The 18699-nt window shown below is 38.4% G+C and overlaps 1 protein-coding gene across 1 annotated transcript in view; it reads right to left on the reverse strand.

The window, feature by feature from the left end:
• Nucleotides 1–1222: 1222 nt before the first annotated feature.
• RAB31 (RAB31, member RAS oncogene family) overlaps nt 1223–18699 on the reverse strand; it is a 30251-nt gene continuing 12774 nt past the window's right edge. The window contains exons 4-7 of the mRNA XM_075213290.1: nt 14095–14166; nt 12971–13077; nt 3638–3747; nt 1223–2150 (exon numbers count right to left, since the gene is read on the reverse strand). Coding sequence (XP_075069391.1) covers nt 2053–2150; nt 3638–3747; nt 12971–13077; nt 14095–14166 — 387 coding nt within the window. The 3' untranslated portion in view covers nt 1223–2052. The remainder of the gene's footprint in view (nt 2151–3637; nt 3748–12970; nt 13078–14094; nt 14167–18699) is intronic.

The raw sequence follows: 18699 nt of genomic DNA on the forward strand, positions 1-18699 counted from the left end.
GGGGTTAACCTTGTATATTAAGATGTTCACATAAAATTGCATTTTAAAATTACTGCAAATGTTAACTCTCGCTATGTTTCTTAAAGTGCAAAATATTTTATTAAACTATCTGGGAATTAAACATATCCTGTTCAACATGGGTGATATTTTATAAAGCTAAAGCATATTCCATATCCGTCTCCCAGTTCAAATGTACTTCTGTGTCACAAGATAACTCAGCGTGTACAGCATTATCTAGCTCAATTAATAAAGAACATTCTGTATGCCTTTTCATTACGTATATTTTTGCAGTACTCTACTGTATTATAGGCTTGATTCCGAAGCTTTCCCCCCCCCCCATGAAATACATTTATTAGGATGTTCTTAACGTCTACTGCACATAAAATACAATTTTACAGTTGCTCCTGATTGCAAACACATAGCTGGAGCAAGAGATGTGGCAAAAAAACAAGAACGTTTGTGATGCCCAGAGCTTGATTTGGACCTGGCTGCATGTGCCTTAGCTTGGCAAGCCCTAACTGTAAATTGACTAGGGCCAAACACCCCATCCCTGAAATTGTAGGCTGTACTAAGTGTCCTCTGCACGAAGACGTGGCTTTGTTTACTGTCCTATGGTCCGGTTATGGGCATGCGCAGAATGATTTGTGTACAATACGCTCAAAATCGTCTGATACCTTGATGAATCAGGCCCAATATGTTTTCTACGGCACAGTTATTTGCAGCTCCATACTTTCTAGAAAGGAATGTGTTACTGATTATATTTTACTTTATCAGAGAAACATTGTAACTAAAATCTATTCATATCTATAAAAGATAATTACAATAGTTCTCTATATTACTGTGCAGTGAAAGCGGGGAATAAAATTAGTATTCTATGTACTTCACACAGTGCTCCGCAAGCAAACACTACAACACAAAATGCACATTTTTATCTTCATACTTTTACAAATGATGCTGTATAAGGAGTTACTTGCACTATTAGTATTTCTGGGGAGAGATCACAGTTCTTCCTGAGATGTGTTCAGAACTTTTTCAGAATTAGGTTAATGTCTCAGGTTCAATTTGGCTTGGACTAATTTTAAGCCTTAGCTAACACTCTGAACTTGTTTACATTTTTTGCTATATGCTATACTTGCCTGCTTTGCCTTACTAGTGTGAGAGCATGACAACGATTTGCGTCAACATGCGGTACCCCCCCCCTCCCCTTCCCTCCACTCCCCTCACCTCCCCCTATGCAACGAAATTTCAAATTATAGTGATGCTGGCTTCGGGAGGGTGGCCTGCCCGGCTGGGTTTCCATGAAATTCCCTGGACATTCCGGGAAAACAGATAATAATAATTTTTGCTAATATTTGGATCATATTTACGGAGTGGCTAATATCAAAAGTTAAGGTGAAGACACACAATGGCCTTAGGTTTAGATTGATGTTTCCCTGCTAGCATTTACGTTAAGATAAAGCAAATCAAGTGATCCATTTTCAGAGTCTTCCTCATCAAAGTTTATTTACTAAGAAATCTAATGATGTGACTCCTGTGCTGATAACAGGTACATTTTATAAAATTATTTTTCAAACAGTATTATTCAAGTCTAAAATTTACCATTACCAAGACCATCTTTATCAGAGCAGGACTATTGCAGTGGTGGTAATGACCTGAATATTTCCCTAACTTCTTCTGAGTGACAGTCTTATTAAGATCCTGCTTCAGAACATACATTTCTAGCATGACAGCGTTGTCATAGACTATTACTAAACTTTACAATCTGCAAGCACAGGTCCACTGAGCTCCATAAAGGGAAGTAAGCTGGATGTATTTCACACTAAAGAAAATCCTTTAGAAAAAGTTAAAAAAGAAGGTCATACAATTACAGTATTTGTTTCAATATAGGTAAACATAATTGAGCTAAGAAACTATCTGGTGGTTTATCTCAGTATACATTTGTCTTTTTCATATTATATCTAGTTCTCGTTTCATTCCAATGGACTGCTCAGTGTTGATAGCCATTTCTGAGCCATTATGTTTCTTTACTTGTACACTTGTTAATTGGTCAGATCAGCAGCATCTGTTTGTGTACTGTAAGGATGGTCTTCCAAGTTTCATTGCATCATTAGAACCATTCTGATGAGGATCCAGGGGAGGGATTCTCCGACCTGAAATACAGGTGTTTAAAAAAGCTTACTAAGTATGTTAGTCAAGTGCCTAGAATATTCCTGGGTAAATATTCAGTATAACATATGTGGATAAGTTATAGTTACCAACATTTCAAAATAATTTACAGGGACACATTTCTGTTGAGCAAAAAAAACTTCTTACATATGGTACAGTCCATGTCGACCATACCATCACCTACAAACTGCATCATGACATGCTTGGTTAACTTTGACTTCTGGGTATTTTGGATCCTCTTCTTGCATAAATATATAATTATATTGCCCAGAGTATAATAATATATAGTGAAAATTGCATTCAAATTTAAAGAATTAGAAGAATTCTACATGTCTTTGGAAATTAGGGACAGTTGGCAACTATGATAACTTATTTTATACAATCCTTGGCAGTTCATTATCTGTCATTCCGATGGCAGATAATGAACTGCCATTAGAATGTGCAGCCTTCCTGGGCTTATGTAGATTTCCAAAAATTTGGGTCTGAAAGTTGCTATATTTATTCTTCTGTTAGGATAAAGGTAAATATTGTATCAGTCATAAACTTCAGTGCAAAGTGTGCGCATTGCTTGCGTTATATCGTATAAAACGTGCTTTTGTTTGTCAGTCAATAACTGCCGGAGAGCGGGCGATGTCTCATAGGATTGAACGTACCACACCAGGGTTGTGACAGAGTATGTGTCAGTATTAGGGGTTCTAAAAGTGGCCCAATTGTATCCCAGGGTTTATTACATGGAATTGTTGCCGTCAGCTTGAGGCATGTTAATATACATTGCATGTGGCAGATAGAGTTGGGATTCAGCTGAGTTCAAATGCATGTCTTTTGTTTTGACCATGACTTTCCTCTGGTGTTGACATTTGTGCTAAAAATTCCATTCGACTGTAGTGAGACTGAGAAATATCTGGGGATCCAACAGTCGAGTGTAAAGCGAGTTTGAGTTCTGAGATAGAAGCTACGGAACCCAATGAATACCTTGAGAAAACGGAGAGATGACTGCATGAGAGCTCGTTGGTATACTTGGGGCAGAGTGTAGTAAACCTGACACATTTGAGAGTTGGAGAACATCAACTAAACCTGCATGTGCATGGGCCCCTATTCACTTACCCACCAGAGCCTAAGATGAGCAGATCAGAGCTAGAGTTAAGTGCTAAGGGGTGCACCTACATACCACTGCCAGTAAACACAACACTTGTTTTTAGACAAACTACAATTACAGTGTAGTGTCAGGTGAATAGTGATATCAGCAATCAATGTGATTATACATACAACTTGTCTTATAAGTTGTCACCATCCTTTTCATTCCACTCAAAATGCACATCTGTAAGCCTGCTGCCGAAAAATCCTGGATGAGTCATGATTATTTGCTACAGTAGATTCCTATAGCACTTTGTGCTCCCCTGGGACTTCACTTCATGGGGAACAAGTAAACCATATGTAACTATAAGACAGAAATATTAGATGAAGCACTTACTTATGCCATGGAAGAGTTCTTCAACATTGATGGCATTCTTTGCACTAGTTTCTACAACAATGGCCCCAATAGATTCTGCATATTCCTTGGCATCTTTCATTGTAACCTCCCTGAAAAGAAGAAAGATACAGGACATTACATTTGCCAGACTTAAATGCATAGATTGTAGCTACAGAATTTCCACTTAATTTTAACTGTTTTTTAAAAAATATAAGACTTATTGGGCACCCTGATAAATCTGACCACACATAATACCCAAAAATATCATCAATACCACCTAGTGTAAGCCAGTTATTGTGTAAAATAGAACGTCTTTTCTCTTGTTGAAATGAAAGACTGGCACCTTCCCTTGCAAAAACAAAAAATTCAAAACCTGCACCCATGTCCTACCAACAAACACAGTCCACATACCCAACACACAACGGGACTAAAAAATCACTGACACATTCTCATGTACATCCTCCAATGTGGTGTACATGATACAGTGTACAAGGTGCCCTAAGGGAATATACATTGGAGAGACCAAGCAGAAACTGCAATCCAGGATGAATCTACACAGACACACAATAAAGAAGACTCTGGGTAAACACTTCTCTGGACCAAGACTCAATATGACAGATTTAAAAGTCTTAATACTGAAAGATTTTTTTAAAAAATGACAGGGAGAGAAAAATCCGTGAATTCAAGCTGATAAGAACATTCCAGTCATTGGCTCAAGGACTCAACCTAACACCTGGATTTATAACCCACTACATGGACACACTTCACATCCCACAGCAGAGTGACTCCAGGGGGTAAATGTATCATAGTCCGGGTTGTACAAGTCGCCGGAAATCGGCGAGATGACAGCTTAAATTTAAAGCGGCGCTGCCTTGTAAATGGAAACTTCCCTTTACAAGGCAGTGCCGCTTTAAATTTAAATTGTCATCTCACCGATTTCCGGCAACTTGTACAACTCACACTATGATACATTTACTCCCAGGTCTCTGAACTCCTAGGACTTTCACTCTTCCATCCGTAACCTCCGTTTTATTATTTTAACTTATCTTAATGATGTATCCCCCACCCCCCCCCCCCCCCCCTGTACAAATTGCTTGATGTAACATCTCTTAAATGTTGTGCCCTTTTCTCAGTCATTCATTTGTAAACTTGCCTGATGAAGGGGACTCTGTGCTCTGAAAGCTAGCAAATATAAAAATTTATTTTGGTTAGCTAATAAATGTATCACTCCTATAATACTTTTGGGGTTTTTTTTACACAAAAGTATTCAACATCACATAGACTCTTGTTGGAATGTAATCTTACACACTGGAAGCTGAAAATGTGATGTAGGATTCTTTAAAAGAAAATAAAGTGAAATAATGAAATCCAGATTGCATGTTATGCTGTATACATAAAACAATCTGTGAAACAAGTAGTTTGACATTGACTTATACTGCCATCTCCAGTTACTACACAAAGAACACACAAGATAAATACTATCAGGAATCATATAGGGTAATAATATGTGAGACATGAAGAACTGCATCTCCTTAAAGCACCAGCAATACCAACAGAAGCTAAAATTACAACAAAATGACACTAATTATGAAATATTTCTGCCCATGTTATTTTTGAAAGAGATTAAGCGGAGAAGTGTATTATACAGGCCGCTCAAAAGAATATCAGGCCTTGGTATGGCCGCTTCAATACCAGGATGGGTGTAGCCGCATGGACCAATAGGAAACAATTGGTTCACTTAGTTACTCCGCCCCACCATAATCTGCCAATTTTGTATCCACCCCACTTTCCTGTCAGTGCCCCGTATACAAGCAGCCATGTTTCATTCTATGATGAAGTATACAAACTAGGGCATAGGAGGGCATTATTATGTAATAATTGATTGACTGATATATACTGTGTTATAGATGGACACTAGTAAAACAAGAAATTAACACTTGTAAAACAATGTAGGGATTCTTACTAGTTTGGCGTTTTCAGATGATAACACTGTTTAATATAGGAGACTTCGGTCACAATGTTGTATTAAGACAATGATATCCAAACATTTGCTAACACAGGAAATACAAACAGACAACAACTGTTTTAATAGGGACCCCTGTATTGCCTACCTGGCTAATTTAATTGTGTGTTATTTTGAAACTCTGTAATGTTTTACTTTTTCTAATTCCTGCCCCTTTAAAATTATTTTTTCCCAATATTTTCACTTGATATATCAATATGTTTTGTGCAAGTCAACAGGAGAGACTTAATTGAGTCTTAAATTAAATCCTATCATGGTCAATTCAGTTTTGTTTTCAGGCCTGACAGCATAGAAGAATACAGACATGCTGAAACCTATTGTGCGAAAGACAGCAATCCCCAGTAGGCTAGTCCAAGGAGTGATTGGGAACTACAGTAATCAGCCTGAGAGGGACAAACATTTACTAGAATTGGTAAAACAATTTACCAACAGGGATATCTCAAAGAGTTATTATAACATGTTTTCCATCAACCACTGACTAAGGTTAAAACAAAAGTTCCCCGTGTAAACTTTGTAACTATGTTCTCTAGTCACTATATTGGAATTCAGTCTATCATTAAGTGAAATTGAACTGTAGTTAAATGTTAACCAAAATGGCCAGCGCTAGTTTCTGAACCTCCACACTTATAAAATAAACTACTTGTTAAGAAATTATTTAGCATATAGGATATTAAAATACTATTGTGGAGAAAGTTATAGTTCACATCTACCTACAGTTGTAATTATAAATGTGGACATTGTGCTGAATGATCAAATACTTTGAACACTAAATTTATTCTGCGCTGTACTACAGGCAGAAAGACTATTCAGAAACAGTTTTCTACAAAAGGCGTTGTACCATATTCCAAGGGCACATTAAAAAATATACAACACATTCATTAGCTATATATATATATATATATATATATATATATATATATATATATATATATATATATATATAAGTGAACATAAAAGCAATTCATACTAGATTTAAGATCATAATTACTCCTAGAGAGATGGTTTACAGTTTCTATGGAGGTGGCTCACAGTATTTACAACAAACACAGAAGGAGGTTCTTATAACTCCATTATTTAATAGTTTTTGGTAGTTGTTAATTTAAAATATCATCCAGGAATGAGAGTACCACGTGTTATATTGACCAGTCACATGATTTGTATTGCATATGATATGAATTCAAAACCATTCAGGACCTATAATGTTTTCAGTGTTAATATAAAGTTACTTCGGTTTGACTTTTGAAGGGTTACTAATTTTTTGGACATCATGTCATCTGAGTACTGTGGGCTGTATTTTATGGTTTTATGAAATCAGCATGCACATATGTGATTTGATACATTGTTTTACTATTGTTCATTTGTTGAACAATTGGATACATATTGAATTGCTCCTATGCAATTGTTGATTCATTTGTAGCAATCAGAAAAACATGTTGAACATTTAGGGCCTGAGCCATTAAGGAAATCAAGGCAAAATAAGGAGTAAATTTGAAACCATGTTACAATGCAAGGGGTGTAAATTAGTTTATTATTGTGCACATAAATAAGATACTGACTTTATTGTCATCTAGCACACAAATACTTGATAACCTTATTTTTACACTGAAATTTAAAGTTGATCTAGGACATGCTTTTTACCCCAACTGTAAATCTATCCTCGTATTTTACATTTACCTCCCCCTCCAATGCAACATGGTTTTGCCAAGGTGCAAATTTATTCCTTTTTTTTGCTTTACTTTCCTTAATGACTCAGGCCCTTTGTACTCAACACAGCTTTATATCCCATTACATAATTTAGCTCTATGTACATCTGTATCACAGTTTTTCATTCTGAAGCTGAAATAAATGTTTTCAACTACAGATAATGAAGATTCTAGTACTCTGAAGTATGGAATGAAATATTGTCGGAAGATCTCATCATTTACATGATCGCTTGTTTTAAGCACCAGTTTGGATTGCAGTAAACTGCACACTGCTATTGGATAAGTACATAGGGCCTGGTTCATTAAGAAAAGTACTCTTTTTTTTTTTTTACTTACGTTTTCTCCTAGACAAAACCATGTTACAATGCAAGGGGTACATATTAGTTTATTATTTTGCACATAGGGAAAACACTGGCTTTTTTTTTCTAGATCAGCTTTAAATTTCAGTGTACAAATAAGCTATCAAGTAATTGTGTGCTATATGAAAAAACAGCCAGTATTTTTCTCATGTGCAAAATAATAAACTAATTTGCACCCCTTGCATTGCAAAATGGTTTTGTCCAGAAAACTAAAGTAAGAAAACTTACTCAATTTCTTACTTAACTTTCCTTAATGAATCAGGGCCATAGACATTAACAGGTGTGGTGTGGTGCTTAAGAAAATTACATTTACAGACAGTGGCGAATAATTGGTGACTGAGTGCAGCACTGTTATATGCTTAATTAGTACAGAGTTGCCCTGTATTTAATTTTTTATTACAAATTTTAGCAAAAACACAAATGTTATCAGCATTGTTTTGCCACTTTTTATTTTACTCTTAGGAATACTAGTTCTAGACTGCTTATATAAATGTGTATTGTGCAAGGTCTCTTGAAAAGTGAAATGTAAAATGTTCTTGTAGTGATCTATTGCAGAAAATAGTAGTTCATAATAAAGTAGTATTTATAAGGACCATAGTGATCATAGCATGTACACAGCATGGCATAGATGACAGAAGTTGTTTAAGTGAATCCTGATCTTTCAGTAAACTTTCTTGAAGATATGTTCATGTTGATAGCAGGTGACGTCACTATCAAGTTGTTTTCTACGACCTGTCCCACACACTCTCAAATGAACTAAAGTGGGTGGGTGGAAAGGCCAAGGAAGATCTTGAAAGTCCTCCACACATTCACCAATTTGTAATTTCCTGATACTGTTGGCATTAGCATTGTCATTGATATACTAAGCATAATACAGTATGTTACAATTGCCTATGCTCCCTGCAATCCACTGGCAACAAAGTCTATGGGGTGCATTTACTAAACGACATGTTTGAAAAAGTGGAGATGTTGCCTATAGCAACTAATCAGATTCTAGTTCTCATTTATTTTGTACATTCGATAAAATGACAGCTAGAATCAGATTGGTTGCTATAGGCAACATCTCCACTTTTTCAAACCCGCAGTTTAGTAAATATACCCCCAGATCTCAGTTTGAATTCAGCCTGTAATGAGCCACTTGCCTTCCAGATTATAGACTTTTGAATTGAACTTTTTTTGTGGTGCCTTTAAGTCTTATTTGCTCAGCTGAGTAAGCTCATAGAGCATAGAGTATTAGTGAGGTCCATAGTGTCAAACCAATGTGAGAAGAGTCTGATCCAGCAAATTTATTCAGATGGCACAGTGGCACTGTGGTCTAACAGCACCAGTGATTTGGGCTCCATCCTGATCATGGTATTATCTGTAAGGGGTGTATATGTTCTCCCCATGTTTGTGTGGGTTTCCTCACTGTACTCTGGTAGAATGTAGCTCCAACAGTTTTTTCAAATAGCTGGGGCCGTGATTTCTCAATGTTTTTGAATCTTGAAATAAATTATTTTACTAGCAGCTAGTGTAATGCATGAAGAATTGGTGTAATGTACATGTAGTGTGTAGTAACAGAGCAGGGCAGTCCTAAGGATTTTGGGGGAAAGGACAAAACAGAGGAATAGTGCAGAGGATGATTGAGCTATGCTTGGTCAAAACAGGACAAACAATACCAAATAACTAGGCAGACTAGTGATATAGAGAATCCCAGGACTCCACAGACTAATAACCAAAAGGACTTAAAATAGTAACACAACACAAACACCTAAAACCAAGCACCGTAGTAGAGACATATGGAGTTTTGGGGAAAAGGTGGCAGTGCTTCAACATGCAGACTCAACCTGTAATAATTTGAACATTTATGTCTATGTTGAGCTGGGTACACAATACAAGTTTTTCATCAAATTATCATGCCGATCAAACAATAAACAACCGCTTGATAAGGTATCGCATTAGTGTGTATGCTCACACGATCATGTTTTATCATACCAAAGCACATTGTATTGTTTGATTTGGTTTTATAAACTTCCTAAAAATTACAATCAACAATGGAACAATGTCGGGCAAATGTGAAAGTGTGTCTGCACTCACGACCAGCAGTGTAGGCAGATCTCTATAGAGTGTGCAGAGTACCATCTTTTCAGCAGATGGTTATGAGAAATGAAAAGCACAGATCTGAAGGTAAATTGTGTATTGTGCACATAAATCTGCATGCTTGTCATTAGTGAAATCATTATAAAAATCGCATCATCAGTAATTTTCTATAGTGTGTACCCAGCTTTAGTCTCCATCTCCAAACATGCTGAGAGACACAAAACTAGTAAAATGTAAAATAAAGTAGCTCATGGATAATAATTATTGAAAATTACTCTCATGAACCTGTCACCTGGCATTAGAAATAATCACAATTTCTAATTACCTACACTCTGGCACTTACCAAATGTAAGATACCAAAATACCTTTAGGGGTACCCTTATGTTTAGTCTTATGTAACCCTTTTGCTGCCATTACTGTTACATCTGCACACCACCACTCCAAGGCAGTCTTGAATGTAAGTTACATCGTGTATGCAGTTAACAACTGTAGTCCACTGATAGCATTACCGGTGAAGTTGAACAGAGAAAAGATACAAGAAGAGGAACTTACGTTGCTGCAAAACACTTTTGTCTCCAATCATGACACTTTCCTGAGTACTTACTGAGTAGTCACACTAACTTTTACACATACATGCCCTAAAGTGGACTAATCTAGTAGTTAGCTTGGTCCATTCAAAAATAACTTTTAAGAATCCGGGTTTAGCATCTAGGGGTCTATTTATGAAGAATTGCAAAAAAATCTGTTATCTAACATCTCTTATTGCTGCTCTTCTCAATGATAAGAGATGCATTTCCTTCTTTCCACAGCAGTAATACTGCAACATATTATAAATATAAATAAATATATATTTACTGTCTTTTGTGTTATGCTATTGGTAAATTGTATCAATACTTAGATTTACCTTAATCATGTGGAAACTGCTGTTTTCAAATGATTTAAGGGTTTATATAAAATGTTTAAAAAATAAGTCCCCTAGTCTTTCCAGCTTGTTAATATTCAGTTAGTCCTTAGTCTGGGATATTAGGTTTGCACTACTCACCTGAGCTCAGCACAAAACCCAATATGTCTATTTTACAATATTGTGGGTAAATGGGAGGGAGGTCTGTATGGAGACATTGCACATGCTCCCGGCTATGGCCCCAGAGAGGACGGTATTTTAAGGGAAAGTTCAGTGGAAATTAGAGAGATGTGCTCTGTGAAGACAGGGACTTATCAATGCATATGAGGTGCTGCTGTACTAAACAATAAGTCACACATATTACAATGACAATCTGAACTACAGGTGTGGGACCCCTCCCAAAAATATCCTGGACTAAATCATGACAACCTATACTCTCTATGGTGGTGCGCACTCAAATAGGTGATTTAGTCAGACCAAAATGAGCCTGACCATATCACCTGTTGACTAATATACAAAAACAGAGACCAAACAAGCGTCCTGTCTGGTGACTGATAAGTAATGCAGAGCTCCAATTTGGAAACAAATATATATTGAAAAGCCCCTCTGATGTCCATTATACCACATATAGCCCTCTTTTGTTCTGGGGCGCACAGAGGATTTTTCAGGGGGGGTTTCCTCCACCCCGAAAAACAAACAAACCCTAGAGAGGGCTCCGTTTCGGCTTCCCGAAAAACAAACAAACCCTAGAGAGAGCTCCGTTTCGGCTGCACTGTACTATACAGCAGCCGTGACGCTGTCAAAGAAGCGTCCGCAGCGGTGCTGTATACAATACAGCACCGCCGCGGACGCTTCTTAGGCAGCGCCGCGGCTGCTGTATAGTACAGTGCCGATATGTAGGGCACTTTTTAAGCGGAGGTGGGGGGGGTTTCTGGTATCAGATGCCGCACGAAGGGGGGATTTCTGGGTCTCCAGAAACCCCCCCTGCGTGCGCCACTGTTGTTGTTCAATACTCAATACATAGTCCCCATCCTAAGTCCAGCTCACAATATATGGTCACTTTTTCTTGTCAGTACATAATGTTTCACCTCTATATTCTCAGTGCACAATGCAAAGCCCCTTATGATGTCCACTGCATAATAGCCACAATGTATTGTTTACTGGATATACTGTATATTACTAAAATCATATAAAAAGTTTGGAGGATTCAATTAGATTTCGGATCTAAAGTTTATTTAGCTATTATAGTTTAAGTTGTTTATTATATTGCAATTTATTCATGCTATTTGTTTGTGGCTGCCACCTACCTTTTATCCTGTTCCTACTTACCATTACTTACCTCCCTTGCCCTTTAATTAATACTGTATGTGTGTGTGTGTTAAACAAGTTACTTGTGTCAAATACAAGGAGTCTCCTACCCATAGCCCATTATCCACATCCCCATAAGTGTAAGAGAAGATTCAGGTGGAAGCACTGCATCATTGAGAGAAGTGATACACACACACACCACATATCCACATCACCCCTCTCAGGGCCAGAGTTAGGGGGTCTTACGTAATATTTTCTCAAAATAAATAAGTAAAATAAAGCCTTAAGGATCCAATATCCCACAGGCTACCTGTGCAGGTGGTATGCAGGCCTGATTATCCAATAGGAAGACTAGGCTGTAGTCTAGGGCGTGAGGGTGGGCCCGTTACATTTTGGAGAAGTATAAACTGAAATCTATTAGTTGTCTTCCAACGTAAAAAGAAAATATGAAAGAAAAATGGGTTTTACTCTTGATGTATTTCCATGATAAAGGCTGAAGACAATGAGTCATTATAGGGTCGACAATTGAGCATAAGTGAGGTGGAGGGACAAGGATAACGGCAGGCGCATAACAGCCCCTCCACCTTTTCACTCTCAGTAGCACTCGTTCACACCTCTGCTCTGCTGTACAGTTCTGATTTTAATGAAAATGAATTGAGTGACAAAAATTGCCATGATCCCGAAAACACAGGAACATAAACTTTGTGGCAGTGGGAGGGCAGATTTTTAATTAATGACAGTTAATTTTCACCTAACTCATATTATCCTGGTGTGGAAGGTGAGAAGGCGCTATGAGCGTATTAGCCTAGGGCGCCCTGAACCATTGATCAGGCCCTGTTGGTATGCCCCCTTGTACCATGGGACACTTTCAAAATAAGAGGTTTAAAAAAAAGTGGAAAAGCCCCTGTATTGATTACATAAGAGATACCTGAAAAGTACAATAATCACAGATTTTGCTACCTGATGTCGGAGAGATCACATTTGTTTCCAGCAATAGCCATAACAATGTTCTCTGGGCCGTGTTCTTTCAGTTCCTTCACCCACTTTTTCAGTGTATGGAACGAGTCCTGTTTAAATAAGACGATGCATTCAGTTTTCCAATTCTCTAATAAACACAAACACTAAAGTGCATTAAAATAACTACACTTATTACTGCATATTAAACCAAAGGGATGCCTCCTATTGATAGAGGAGTTTTGCAGGATTTCAGTGTTTACTTCTAGAGAGTGATGCATTGTACAACTTATCAGTATCTGCTATACATGTATAATCAGTGGTCAAAGTGGAAATTTAGAGGTGGCAGTAGTTTTACAATGAAAGCAGTAGTAGATGTGGCGGTATGGCATACCACCGTATACACCCCCACTTCCACCAAAGTGTATAACAAACATAACTTTCCACAGATTTGTCTACTGATATGTAACTGTTTTGGAGAGAAATTATAGAGCTAATTAAGAGTCAGCAACTAACCAGATTTGTCACATTTGGATATCACACATACTATATCTGGATGAATGTATCTAACCAATGTTTTAAAGCCCCAGACTAAGTCCCTCTCATACAATTGTTTTGGGTGTACAGGATGCCCCTATTCATTTGCGCTCACTCACTCAACCTAAGATTTTTGTGCATTACTAATTTAGGTTCTCTTACACAGTTACCACAACTTGGAATTAATTTGCCAGTTCAGATATTTCATGCACCAGAATGTGATATGTGTAGTAACCCACTAATAGAGGAGGATTTTTAACTATTATATGGTTACATTTCTGATTCCCATAAAGCAGCACCTGCAGGTAAATGTATGAAACTGCGCACTTTGCAAGTTGCCGAATATCGGCAACTTTGCAGGGAAAGTTTAAAGCAGCAATGGCTTTTAAAAGTTACGTTTGTTTACCAATTTAGGTCTGCAAAAATTTAAATTATAGGCAGGGCTTAGTTCACATACCAGTGAAGTAAATCCAATCTATGATATGCTATACATTTGTATATCCATGATAAGCAGTTACTTTATGTTAAACATAGAACAGACTGTAGTTAATGGAATGCAAAACATAGAAAACACAAGTTGCTAAAAACTTTACCTGCTTTGTAATGTCATATACAATAACAGCAGCTGCTGATCCTCTGTAGTACATTGGTGCCAATGAGTGGAACTGCAATAAAAACAGAAATCTCTGAATTGCACAAAATAGATATTTTTAATTGAAAGTGATGCCATATTGTTTGTCCGAAGCTGCAGTGACAAGCTTCCATGTAGTAGCATCAGTTTCAGACTTTGCAAAGCTGTTGTACATGGAGAATCGTGAGTTATAGGCACAAGCAGAGGTGAATCCTGAACTCTGGAGGCCCATGGTATGCAACACTTGCAGTCTGCTAGTTGAGGAAAAGGAACTTCAAAAAAGGGTTTAATTTTAAGTGAAAATCTTTGTATCATATGTATAGACAAAAAGGAAGCACAGATTAAGGGTAAAATAGAGGTACAGTAAGGACCTCTTGAAGAAAAAGTACATGTGTGTAGGACATTTAAGTAGTATAAAAACTCATTCGCCTTATATAGTGCACATATACAAATAATAGGGAGAGTAGAGCACATGCATGGGGGCATTCCCAGATTAGGAGGGGGCACAAAGCAATTCTCTTTCTACAAAACAGATTTTATTTTTACACATCCTGAGAAGGTGTGTAGATCGGCCTCAAATTTCTACCAATGTAATGAAAGCATTAAACTGTACGATAAGGACACATATAATAAAGACAGTCACAATGTCTCCTCACTGTCGTGTTTAATTTGAGACATAAATGAGGCTGGAATGAGAAATATATTAGGATGAAAAAGGAAAAGCTGAAATGAATGAAATTGCAGTAAGTTGGACATTGAAGTGGTGTTTTTAACCCTTTCTCTTCTGCGCATTTCCAGCTGGATCAACAAACCTGTAAAGGTAAGAGCCTAGTGCTTTTCTGGGGGGTAGTTCCAAAAACTGTAATGTAGGAGATGTGCAAGGTGGGTAATAGACATATTTGCACGAAATGAATTGTTTCTGTTTTTTAAATGAGACTGTTTGTCTGGTTACTTATTTGAAAGACTTGTGGTGTCAGTTCAGATATGGCTTTTTAGACATAAAAACGTATTTCACTATGTCTGTTGTATTGCAAATGCAAACTAATGTATAGTATTATGTATACATATTAGAACTCATGTGTGAATGTGATGCTGCTATACAAATGACTAAGCTATAGGCAGTGTCTTTGACCTAATGCCTCTGGAGAGAAACTACAGTATGCTGCTCAGCACCTTTCTGTTTGCACAAAGACCTTTTTTGTTAGATCGTCTCCATATAGTCATACACTTCCTCATTTCATTCATACCTTAACTTTCTAGTTAACGTACGTCACAACTCCATCAGTTGTTGGGTTAATGACTATAGGTCCATGTGACTACGTTTCAGAGGCTGCACATACATAATTTATTGGCACTATTGGATTTGTGATATAGCTTTATGTCAATCTGGAGATAAGATTTTGCACAGATTTACACCTAATAAAATGTTTGAGACAATGGACCTGGTTAATCTAGGGATGCAAAAAGCGATTTTGTGGGTATCATCTGCAAAATCACTCTGCACATGCCCAGAACTGGCTCATACGCAGCCACGTTCAATACATCTGCAAGCGCAAAGGACACTTACTACAGCCTATAATTTTAGGTAGAAGGGGCGTACAGTAAGGGCGTGCCAATCGCAAACAGCGGCGTCCGATCCAAGCTCTGGGCATCTCTCAGCTGCTTGTTTTTCAGCCGTCTCTTGCTCCAGCTACAGGACTAGTCTAGGTCCTGATTACTAGTGATGATGGCTGTGTATGCATGCTATAATAGGTGTATACAATCAGTAGCAACAGTAACAATGTATTTTATCTACAGTAACATATACAGTAACATAATAACATCCTAATAAATGTATTTCGTGGAAAAGTAAAAATAAAAAAAACCTGTTTCTTAAACTTTTTAATGTTTTGTCATTAATACCAGGCGACATGAAATTAAAAAATGTTGTGTTTACTTTAGTTTGGGTTGTGGTGAATGGACATGTTGCCCAAACGTAACATATTTAAGACTTACAAAGTCTGGGTCAGTCTGGGTGAGCTTGTAAGTCAGGATCTGTTCCGGTAATAATTATTTGTGTTTTTCTGTTAAATATTTACACTTATTTCATTGTCAATAAAACTATTTTTTTAAGTTAAAAAGAAAATGATTTCAAAATCAGCCACTGCGATTTACTGACACCGTAGAAATTTTTACTCTATACACTACATGGGTGAATTATATGAATATCCAAAGATCACATCCATATGTGCTTGCTGAACATCTTGTTCTAAAACCAAGACCATTAATAAAGAGTTGGTTCCCCTTTGCTGCTATGACAGCCTTCACTCTTATGGGAAGGCTTTCCACTAGATTTTGAAACATGGCTGTTGGGATTTGCATTCATTCAGCACAGGAAAGGACCTTCTGCAAACTGTTGCCACAAAGTTGAAAGCACACTCACACCATTATTCCTTCTTCACCAAATTTACAGTTGGCAGTACGCATTCGATTAGGAAGTGTTCTCTTGGCAACTGCCAAAACCAGATAAAAAAGTTAAAGTGGGTGTGGTCATACAATTGAGAGCGTGGCTATGCATCATTGGGACGTGGATAGCAGGTGAAAAGTGCTAGGCCACTCTCCTACACAAAAAAACCTGCATTGTTGTGTACACCATTGGCACAAGGGTGCAGTGCCCGCTTGCGGAGCATGACATATGTCCCAGTACTCCTGACTTTCAGGACATCTAGCAACATAGTGTAGCATATAAAGAATGTAGTGTGTACATAAAGAGTTTATAGTCTTGGCCTGCCCCTTACATTGGGCAGAACACTCCAAAAATTGGGATTGTCCCACTAGAATCACAACATTTCACAGACTGTCCTGCTCTCTCCTACCTGTTCTTGTCACTTTCACCACATATGGCTGCTGGTTTTTTTAGTTGTGGCTTGCTTGGATCCTGGAATGTTGGGGGTCCTATTTGGAAAAAAATATGGGTACATTTAGAAAATTCTAACCAGCCCCGGTGTTAAATCAATAGGTTTCCTCCAGCCCCAACATTAAAATAATAGTATTCCCATTTAATAAATAACCTATTTCCTTCCCTGCAAACAGCCCCTGCAAACAGCCCCAGCAATAGTCTCCCCAAACTCACCCCCACATTCAATAGCCCCCAAACCACCCCATCTTAAATTAATAGTCCCCACTATTAAAATGCCCCACCATCACCCCACAAACAAAATAGCGCCCATTAATTAGCCACTACCTACGTCACACGCCACAAGCCCCCTGTTGCATCACACACACATTACTGTGCTCCTTCATAATCACCACGCTGTGCCTCCTTATGATCACATTGTGCCCTTTCATCACAACCACGCTGTGCCCCCTTATGATCACACTGCGCCCTCCATGCTGCTTTACCCCCCTTAACCTGGCCCCCTTCATCACACTGTGCCTCTCTCTCCCCCCCTTCCTCATGACACTGTGCCTCCCTTCCCACCCCTTCTTCATCATACTGTGCCTCTCTCTCTCCCCCCTTTCTTCATCACACTGTGCCTCTCTCCCCCCCATTCCTCATCACACTGTGCCTCTCTCACCCCCTTTTCTTCATCACACTGTGTCTTTCTGCTTTCCTCCCCTTGCCTCCGTTCCTTTACTTACCTTTGAATCTTCTACCTAGCTTCTTTCATCTCTTCTCTTTTATTTTTCTCTTCTTTTCTTCTGTCTTCTTGCTTCTTGCTGGGTCCTCTCTGCGTCACTCCGCACTGAATATCAGGTGGGACTTGATGACGTCACGCCCAACATTCAGTGTGAATGGAGCAGAGAGGAAGGAAGAGGGACGCCGGCGACACGTTCACGTGAGTATGTTTGTTTGTTTTTTAACTACCCTGCTCCCCCCCCCCCCACCAATGAATGGGGGGGTAGGGAGAGCAGGGATGTCCCTTACTTATCTATTTTTTGTTATTTTTATTTTTTGTTAATTATGCAGCGCTGCGGATTCTGTAGCACCATATAAAATGGTGATCCCAGTGCCCACCATACACACAGTTCTGTTCCCAGATTAAGACTCATGCCCACCACCATCACATAGAGTCCCAAATGCCCACCTTAGTCAGTCCCATTTTCAGAGAAATGGTCTTCTACAAAAAAACTCTGCCTCTTCTATTCATAAATCATTTACTCACCTGGGGCTATACAGCACTAGCTACCTACTTTGTGGCAATGGAGGCAGTGATTTGCGAACAGAAATCCCTTTGGGCAACCCCTGGAGTCTGTGTGGCCTCTTGAGCTAATAACTGCTGGATAGAATACAGCCCCAAGTAGCCTGAGGCACAGAGAAAGATGCAAGAACAGGGAATCAATGGCCTTTGCTTCCTCTCTGGCAAGCCCAGCATCACAGTAGGAGTCTGGGAAAGTATATCGGAGAAGAAAGCCACATGCGTATTATAGCTCATGTTATTGCCTTGTGTATTGCAGAAGCAGGAGTTCCAGCCAATCAGGGATTCTTGAATTGTGACGAGACAAGTGCCAGAACCAGCGGAACCTGAGGCTTCTGGCTACCAGGCACAAGCTGGGCCAGTAAGGGTAGGGAGGTGTGGGACAGGGT

This window comes from Mixophyes fleayi, chromosome 5, assembly GCF_038048845.1.
Source record: "Mixophyes fleayi isolate aMixFle1 chromosome 5, aMixFle1.hap1, whole genome shotgun sequence".
Taxonomy (NCBI): Eukaryota; Metazoa; Chordata; class Amphibia; order Anura; family Limnodynastidae; genus Mixophyes; species Mixophyes fleayi.